This window comes from Eutrema salsugineum, unplaced genomic scaffold, assembly GCF_000478725.1.
Source record: "Eutrema salsugineum unplaced genomic scaffold, Eutsalg1_0 scaffold_17, whole genome shotgun sequence".
Lineage (NCBI taxonomy): Eukaryota > Viridiplantae > Streptophyta > Magnoliopsida > Brassicales > Brassicaceae > Eutrema > Eutrema salsugineum.
The window spans coordinates 1,043,128-1,052,527 of NW_006256852.1; the positions used below are offsets into that span (position 1 = coordinate 1,043,128).

Consider the following 9,400-nt stretch of genomic DNA (forward strand, 5'->3'; position numbering starts at 1 on the left):
TGACTTAAGTTTGTTTGAGGACAAACAAAAAGGTAAGTCTGGGGGAGTTGATAACACCGTATTTTGACCACTTTTATGGATCATAATTGTATCTTATGCAGGTGTTTTAACTCTGTTTTCAATGTTTTTAAATTGTTTTCAATGTTTTAGAGTTTCAAAAGACTTTACATGAAACTTGGGCAAAAGATATGCAATTTGGAACAAATGAGCAATTTTGGATAATGCAGACCGTCAGAAGTATGACAAGCGATGAAGACCTTCTCACCGTCTGATCACCCCCAAAATGTGAGACAACATAGAGGATCCAACCAGCTTTCTAATGCACTTGGTTTGGAGACAATCCAACGGTTAGATCTTCAGATACTCCCGATGCAAGAATGACAGAAAATGCAGTTCCGGAAGAGAGCCATGTGCCGGGACCGCGGCCAACACCCATTTTCCCGTGGGTAGAGCTACTGCGACCGCGGACATTGGTCGTTCACTTTCCCGACAACTTAATTAAAGCCCAGATCGATTCCTCTCGTTATTTTTGAAGCCCTAAGTGTCCAGAACCACCCCAGAAGCTATAAATACCCCCTTTAGGTCATTCCTAAAGGTGAGGAGACGACATAAGATAGAAAGAGAGAGAGATTTCGTGTGGGTGCTTCACAAACCCTAGGAGCCGCCGCCCTTGAAGGAGGAGCCGCCGCTGGAGGAAGACATCGCGCCTCCATCTGCTTCTCCGTTCTTCGTTTTTCTTCCTTCTTTTCTTTAATTTCCTGCACTTTCAATACTTTATGATGCTTTGTTACAATATGTTTGAGTAGTTACCCAGTTGGGTTTAAAGGGATTGTTCAAAGGGAATTTCATGTGTATTTGTTTATGAATCGATAGATTTAGGATTTAAAATCTTCTAGATGTTCTTCGTTTGCCTTTAATCTTACTGCGTGATTCTTTGCTGGCCACTTAGAAGCCGATCTGACATGATATGTTGCGAAAGCTTTCATTGATTGTCTGAACTAGGGTGAAACGAGCAATTCTTCTATAGGAGTGGAAACCTACCTGTAGTTGAGTTGTGAATATTGATGAGTCTTGTTCTGCTATTGCATCTTCTCCCTTCCAGGATCAGAGTGGAAACCTACTGATCAGGGTTGCGAGAGATAGTTGTTTAGTGCTGCGAAAGTAGGCTATTCATACTTTCGTGCCTCGAGTTCTAGAACATACGTAGTTGATTACCTTTATCACTTGTTTAAAATTGACATAGCCTAGTCCATGAACCCCTGCGAATTACCCTTGAGCCCCAACGTTTGTCTTTCATTGCTTACAACCTTAGATTTCCATTCTACTTTTATTCGCTTGTTACCTGCTTTCATTCATAGCCGATTTTTACTTGTTTGCACTTGCTTTCGTTTTTATTTGCTTTTACTTGCTTAGCTTTCTAGTTTAGATTTAGTGACAACCAAAAACCCAAATTAAACCAAAACCAAAACCTGTTTAGTTCTAATCTGATTTAAGCGTTGCAGTGAATTCGTATTGAAACAACTAAGTCTCTGTGGATCGATACCCTAAGTACTACAGCGCACATCTGTGCACTTGCAGACATTTAGGGGTTATAAATTTAAAACCAGAAGCTTAGTAAAACGAAAACAACAAACCCCGTTTACAAACCGCAATCAACCGCGGGTCGAAGAGCTTGAACCGTCAAGGAACATGAATCGCGGGTCGAAGAAGAGGTTCCAGACAAGGCTCTTATCGTACCAGACGGCCCAATGTTAAGGACCGTACTATCCTTATGACCGTGGTTCAGTCTGTGTTTGGTTCGTGGGTCGGGAGTTCAAGAGTCAAGTTCGGCCGAGTATGTGAAGAGACATTCAAAGGCAGTCGAATAGTTTTTCAACTCTTTTATTATTTCTTTGACTTTATTTATTATTTTTTTATTTCCTAAGCATGACCCATGGTCTGCCCTACCTTCTATATAAGCGCATTGTACTTAGAATTTTCGGACACATCTTTTATCAAATATTTTTGAGTTTTTCTCTTTTGTTCTTTCAGAACTTTATCGATTTCTCAGTGGTTAGCCATTAGATCACTTCGGTTTATCAAGCTCTTTTCACCGAGTTTGACGCAGCCTTCACTCACAAATGACTATGGATTTCCGTAGTAGTAATCGGGGCTTAGGAATTTTCAGAACACACTCTTTCTCATGCCTTAACGTCCATTACTGCGACCTCTCTTTTCTTTTGTTTCCACCCCCTTGTTTTATTCTTTTCTTTGCGATTGGGCCTAAGGATTTTTGGGACTTGTCTCACACCTTAACATCTTTCACATCGGATCGATAAGTCAAGGATTATCAACCTCCGCCGGATCAAGTGTGTGACAATCTTTAGGAGATCTTATCATATTTGGAAGGCGCGGAACGAGAAAAGTGTACTCAAATAAGGATATAGATCTACAGAGTAATTTAAAAATTGCAGAAGCAGAAGCGACATTATGGGAGGAGGCCCCAAGGTCTAACAAGGACCCAACTTCCACTAGAAATGGTACGTCCCCGTCATTGTCAACACCCGTGGGGTATGGAGGATGGTGGTGTTATATTGATGGCTCCGAGAAAGATACATATGCAAAAGTGGGATTAGGATGGTACTCTTTTCATGAAGGGACTACTGAAAGAGTAAGGGGTACTCAAAATGTAAGACGCAGTCTTACGCCACTGCATGCAAAAACAGAAGCTCTACTTTGGGTTATGCATTGTATGCTCGAGAACCAGAGAACGATAATAGCTTTTGCAACGGACTGTTCAGAGTTGGTGAAGATGGTGTCTACACCGAATAATAGCCAGCTTTTGCTCTATATTTGGAAGAGATTGGGAAGATGAAGGACAGATTTAGTTTCTTCCTTTTATCACATATTCCATGCGAAAAGAACTCGAAAGCGGAAAATCTAGCAAGAAGTACTCATATCTACTCTCAAAACGTGATCTATATAAACTCGGTACTACCGGTTTGGCTTATCGAACTGTTTTAGCCTTTTAAATGCTGTGAGGCTTTTGAAAAAAAAAATGCACGAGAGAAGCCATAGAGAATCATTTTACAAAAATCAGAAAATCTTTGAGTGGCTTGAGTGAGATATGACAATTATGAGAAGAAGTAACTCGTCAACAGCAAATATCTATAAAAAAAAATAACTAATTCTGTGACCCACACATTCCACAGGTATGAAAGGTCATTCACTGACCCAAATTGATTTTCGAGTCAACCTTTTTTTGTCCTAAAACGTAGCGTTTGAAGCTTCCGTTTCAAGAAGCTAAAGAAGGCAAGGCCGAACAAAGTTCCGAAAGAAAACGTAAACCACTAATTTTGTGGTTGTCTATAACCACCTTTTGTCTTTCAAACCCTGGGTTGTGTTCTTGTAGAGAATTTTGATCATCTGTGTCAGTTAAAAACATGACATGTGTCTAATTAATTTGATGTGGAACAAGAGCGGATCTAGAAAATAATTCTTTATGGGGCCCCATATATAAACACTAAAAATAATTTAGATAGTTAAAATATATATTATGATTATCTGAATGTATTACATAGACTATTATAATTTTACTTTTATTTTTGAAATTCTAAAAATTGAACCAACGTAAAAATGTTTGTTGAGTACAAAAAAACAATGAAAGAACAATGGAATGACTTATCCTTAGGTGAGAAAGGAGCAACCTTATAGCAGTGAAACCAATTTAGCTAAAATAATTCTTACAGCTACTTAATTATATATTGTTTATAAGATTTAGTATGGGTGCACCCACCTCCAACGTGGATCCGCCCCTGTGTGGCGATAAAGAAAAAAATGTTGATGTATTAATACGAATTACATGTGTAATAATGTCTTTTGATTGTATTTTGAATTTTGATAGATTATGTTAACGTTTTCAAATGAGCTTTTGTTGAGAACAATGGCTTGAGATGTCACTTATTTCTAGTTTCTTTAGTATTATAACGCTAAAATTTTATTCTTTAAATATCTAACAACTTCGAAAAAATGAGCGTGTACAGTAACCAAAGTGTTACAACCTGATAAGTCAAAACACTAATGAAAGTACAAATAAGTGACACATGAGACCAAACTCCAAACGTTATTTTTTTCAACAATTTATCTAAACATGCTATTGATGCATATTGTTCATGAAATGGGCTACTCCTCAACGTCATCGTTATTTAAATGTCTTGAAAGAGCTCTATTGCTATTTCGTGAGACGCAGGCCAGGCTTAGAGAGAGTGAAACTCATCACTGGAAATGAAGCATTATGGCAAAGAAAAGTTTGATTTACCCTTCCATGATATATATTTTGTCTGTGATAGTAGGTATTAAAACACTACTCTTAGGAGCCATAACTTTTATCAATGCAAAGGTAGAATCGAGCAATATTGCTTCGAAAATAGTATTGTCTTCTTGTGTAGCATAGTCAGTATCTAGATATTGATATGGAACACTTAATTACGGTTATATAATAGATCTTATAGTAAAACATAAACTGTGTGAATTTTAACCTACTATAAATTTCTGAGGACTTTTAATAATGGTATCAATTTTGAAATAACGTATCATCAAACTCGATAGCATAGATATAAATATGGGAGAAGTTAACGTTAAAATGAAATTTTAGATCATGAGATCCTTTTCTATCAAATAGGAAAGACTGTTGAAAAAATTTACTTATATAAGTAATTTTCACATAGATCCTATATTTATATCCAGTATAAACATTTTCTAGATTTGCCACTGTTCAATCGTTTTTCTATGGTAACAATTAACTCTCATTCCTCCTCATTATTCTCTCTTTTATCACATGTGTTTCATATTATATCCCGCTCAATTTTTTAAGCTATTAACATGATCTGTTTTTAGCTATTATCTTGTAAGCTTAAAATGATGTCTCTTTTGGAAAAAGATCAGGAAAATATGATGAATACAAAAGAGTTTAAAGGGAAAAATATTGAATCATTTAAATCTTTTTTTTCTTAACTACATTTTTCTTAAAATGTTACTATCTAACGTTCTTTATTTCAAATCCCTTATAGAAAACTGGCAAGCTTAAATAATTTCCATAGATACTAAGATTCACATATATACAGCCAATATACACTTTCCTAAAACATTGAAATGTATATACGTGAGGAGCATTCCAGAAAACCCATTATGAGTATCCTCATAACTTAGCAAATCAAGTATCACTTATGACTTTAAATATTATAGAAATTGTTCAAACCAAACAAAGCAGATCATCAACAATGGCATCATCGTCACAAAGATTTTTTCGACTCTTAGCTCTTTTCGTAGTCACACTAAAGCTTTGTAACTGCCAAAATGTCACAATAGATGCTGACGGCTGGAGCTACGCCGGTGTAACTTGGTACGGTGAACCTGGCGGCGCCGGTAGCACCGGTAAGTATATATAATAACCATATTATACAACATATTTTGAAGAGAAATGTGATATAGATATATGTTATTTTCATTCATATATAGGAGGAGCTTGTGGATATGGTTCGGCAGTTGCCAATCCACCGTTTTACGCAATGGTTTCAGCCGGAGGCCCTTCACTGTTTAACAATGGCAAAGGATGTGGAACATGTTATCGGGTTCGTTCTTATTAATTTTTTTTTTTCTTTTTTGGTTTTATAAAGCATTGGAGACTTTGGAGTTTCGGGTCTTTGGTTCATAATCTCTCATAGTACCTAGAGTCAACTTTAAAAAATGACCTCCGTCCTAAAGAGGAGTTGAACCGGGACAAACTAACTAACCCCTTATGTTACAACTTCGCCACAACCTCTTTGGTTAGTTCGTATTAATCTTAAATCCCTATTTTAACATAAGATCCATGTAATTACATACAATATACTCAATAAAAATGTAATTATGGATTGTTGTCAGCAGGCAAGCATAGGCTTGCGGCCTTTATTTTAATATAAAAATTTTGACCATCAAAATGCAAAAAGTCTTTCTTAGGACAGTGGTAAATGTAGGAGCTTAACACCTTAAATTCATGAGCTTGATTCTCATGAAATGGTTTTCTGTTTTTTTTTTTAAAATAAAACCAACTCAAAACTCAAAACTAGTAGACGTAAACCAACATAAACCAAGGGAAAAGGCAATAGTATTATACAAATCATGACAAGTTCAAATAAGTAATTATAAACGGCCCATTTTTTTCTCTAACTTGCAGCCACTTAAAATTTAGGACCGGCTCTGGTGGTCAGGCAGAAAGATTTAGGTTTGGAAGACGTACGTGTGTGCAAGTCTGAATTTGTCATAACGTTACAAATATTTAATGTTTTTCAACCATGTTTCTAAAAATATATTAGATTGCATGCCTCGAGAATCCAGCCTGTTCGAGGATTCCAAAAAGGGTGACGATAACCGACGAATGCCCAGGGGGTCCTTGCGCCTCCGAACCGGCCCACTTTGACCTTAGCGGCAAAGCCATTGGTGCCTTAGCCAAACCTGGCCAAGCCGATCAACTTCGAGCCGCTGGTGTTCTACGTGTTGTTTACAGACGGTACGTATAAAACAGATAAAACTTTATGATGTTTCTCTTATAACGTCCAATCCAATCTCTGGTTTTGAAATGGATGCTTTGCTTTTTGTTCGTATTCGTTACTAAATTTGGTTTTGATATGTCATATACATTGCTTTTTCAATTTCGTTACTTTTTATGATTTTATCATTTAAAACATTCAAGAAGATTTCACTAATTTTTAATGCTTTGTAGAGTAATTCTGACGTATTAAAAGTATATGAATCGAAAGATTTGAAACATAAATTTATTAAAATCGATAAAATATTGAACGAAATTGTATCCTTTAGCTATTATGATAATATTTAGAGAAAAATACAATAAGTTTTACATGTAATTAAATTAAAACCCAACTTTATATTAATTTTATCGTGTTGTTTTCAGTGTTCCGTGTTCATATGGAGGAACTACTATAGCTTTCCATATTGACGCCGGAGCAAATCCGTACTATGTGGCATTTATTGTCGAATACGAAAACGGCGACGGAGATTTTGCCTCCGTTGAGATTCAACCGGCCGGCAGAAGATTTATCCCCATGCAAGAAATGAGGTCCGCCGTGTGGAAGGTAAATTCCGGCAGTGCTCTGAGCGGTCCGTTCAGCATCAGACTTACTTCCGGCGAATCTCGTAAAGTAGTCGTCGCTCATGCTGTTATTCCGGCGAATTGGAGGGCCGATGAAACTTATCGGTCGATTGTTAACTTTTAAGATTTATATTATTTTTTTTTTATTTGTCTCATTTCTTCGTGCGCTCTAGTCAAAATACTAGAGAGAAAGATTATTGAGCCCACTAATTACTCGATTATTTTTATTCTTTGCAATTAGTATCAAGCGAATTTTTTATTGTAGTTTGTACAATTCCATAATCCACTAAATTAGGACCGCACGATACACATAAACAATTACAATAGTTAGATTTTCAAATTGATAATTAGTATAATTATGATCTGTATAACAAGATTCTATATTAAAATATATGTTTAGTTGTTCTGAAACTGTGTTTTGAAAACCGTAATTAAGAAAATCGAGGGTCGATTCACATTATACCAAAAAATCGCGGGAAGCAATCTTTGTAAGCGAATGATACAAAACGTTTCAGAAATACATAAAAATTACTTTTTAGAAACTTAACTGTTCTTACATATTTGATAACTTATACATAAGACCATCTCCAAACTCCATTTTCACTTTCAAACTCCATTACAAAATAAAATATTTTCTAATCCTACTCTATTTTCACCTCCAAATGGATGAATAGTACAACTCTATATATGAAGTTACACTATTCATCTTCCCTCAACTATTATATCTTATCATCTAAGTTTTAAACAAAAGTTTTATTATTTTTACACAGAAATTTTATTATAAATAATAAAATTAGATATTTAGATTATGAAATTTTCTTAAAAAAACCATAACATATATATAAATAGAAAAAACAATAACACACTAATTTTAATATTAAAATACATAAAAATAGAAAAAATACAATAATAAATTAACTTTAAAATTAAAAATATAAAATAGATAAAACGCAACAATAAATTAGTAGTCACGTAAACCACATCCAGATGCACCAAAATCATTAAAATATTATCCAAATTAAAATAACATGTCTAATTTTATTGATATAACCTACAAAATAAAGTTATTGAGTTCAATTCATAAGTTTTTGACAAATAAAAGGGTATAACTACAAATAATCTATAAATTTAGTGGAAAGAGAATATATTTAATATTGGAAAATGGTTAGAGAGAAACCAACTCCATTTATGGAATAAAAAATGGAATAATGGGTTGCAAATGCTCTAAAGGATTCCAATGACAAAATTCAAATGTGTAAACTCACTTGTAAAAAACCAACTATAAATTGAAACATAAATTTCTTACCACACACAATAACAATATATTATGAAAATATATATCAACACAATAGAACATAACACATTATTATACTAACTATCATACAAATTAAAAATCAAAATATCTTGATCAAATTCATAGTCACAAGGAAGGAATAAAATTTGTATATAGATTCTATATTCTTCTAATTTCATAAATGAAATTTTCAAGATTTTTATAGTTTCCTGATTCCCATTATATAGTTTCTATTTTTTCTTGCTCAGCTTCTTTTTTTGAATTTATAGTTTTCATTTTAAAAACCATAAACTTCTATGCCCTTGTTGGTTATCTTTTTCTTTTGAGAAATAAATCTTATATATGATAGCAGAGTCTTTTCTCCATCTTGAGTGTTCACATCAACAAATAAAAATTAAACGAACAAATTAAAACAAAAATTAAAACATAAGAATTTTTTTTAATACAGATTGAATGAACATAACATTATATTATTATATTAACAAAGAGTTAAAGGAACAACAAATACTTTTTAAGAAATAGAAAAACCAGTTAGCACGGTAAAATATATTAAATAGATAAGCAAAAAAATTTCTAATAGTTACAAGTTATTTAAAATAAGAAAATATTACAAACTAATTTTAATAATAAATACAAAAATTAAATGGTTTTTACTTAAACTAAAAATAATTATTTTCCAAAAAAAATTTAGACAATTTTTGAAGTTTTTAAGTTACATTTTTGGGTCAACAAGTTACACACTGTTAAAAAATTAATCAAAATTATGTGTAGCTTAATTAATAATATCATATAGATGAAGAAAAAATATTTGATAAGAGAATTTTGGTTTTTTCAAATAGTGAGGTTAGTGTGCAAGATTTAAAGGTGAAATCTGATGTCTAGTAGATAAAAACGGGTACAAAGATGAGAATAAATCTGTAATAAGCATATTTGATAAATTGTCAGTACAATTCGGTCATAAAGTTCCTGATACAACATAA

At 33.6% G+C, this 9,400-nt stretch overlaps 1 protein-coding gene across 1 annotated transcript; it reads left to right on the forward strand.

The window, feature by feature from the left end:
* The first annotated feature begins 5,258 nt into the window (after positions 1–5,258).
* On the forward strand, positions 5,259–7,250 carry LOC18020476 (expansin-B4). The gene is made up of 4 exons (XM_006403136.1): positions 5,259–5,412; positions 5,497–5,609; positions 6,333–6,526; positions 6,929–7,250. Exons 1-4 carry the CDS (start codon positions 5,259–5,261, stop codon positions 7,248–7,250), a joined length of 783 nt encoding a protein of 260 aa, XP_006403199.1.
* The last annotated feature ends 2,150 nt before the right edge of the window (positions 7,251–9,400 follow it).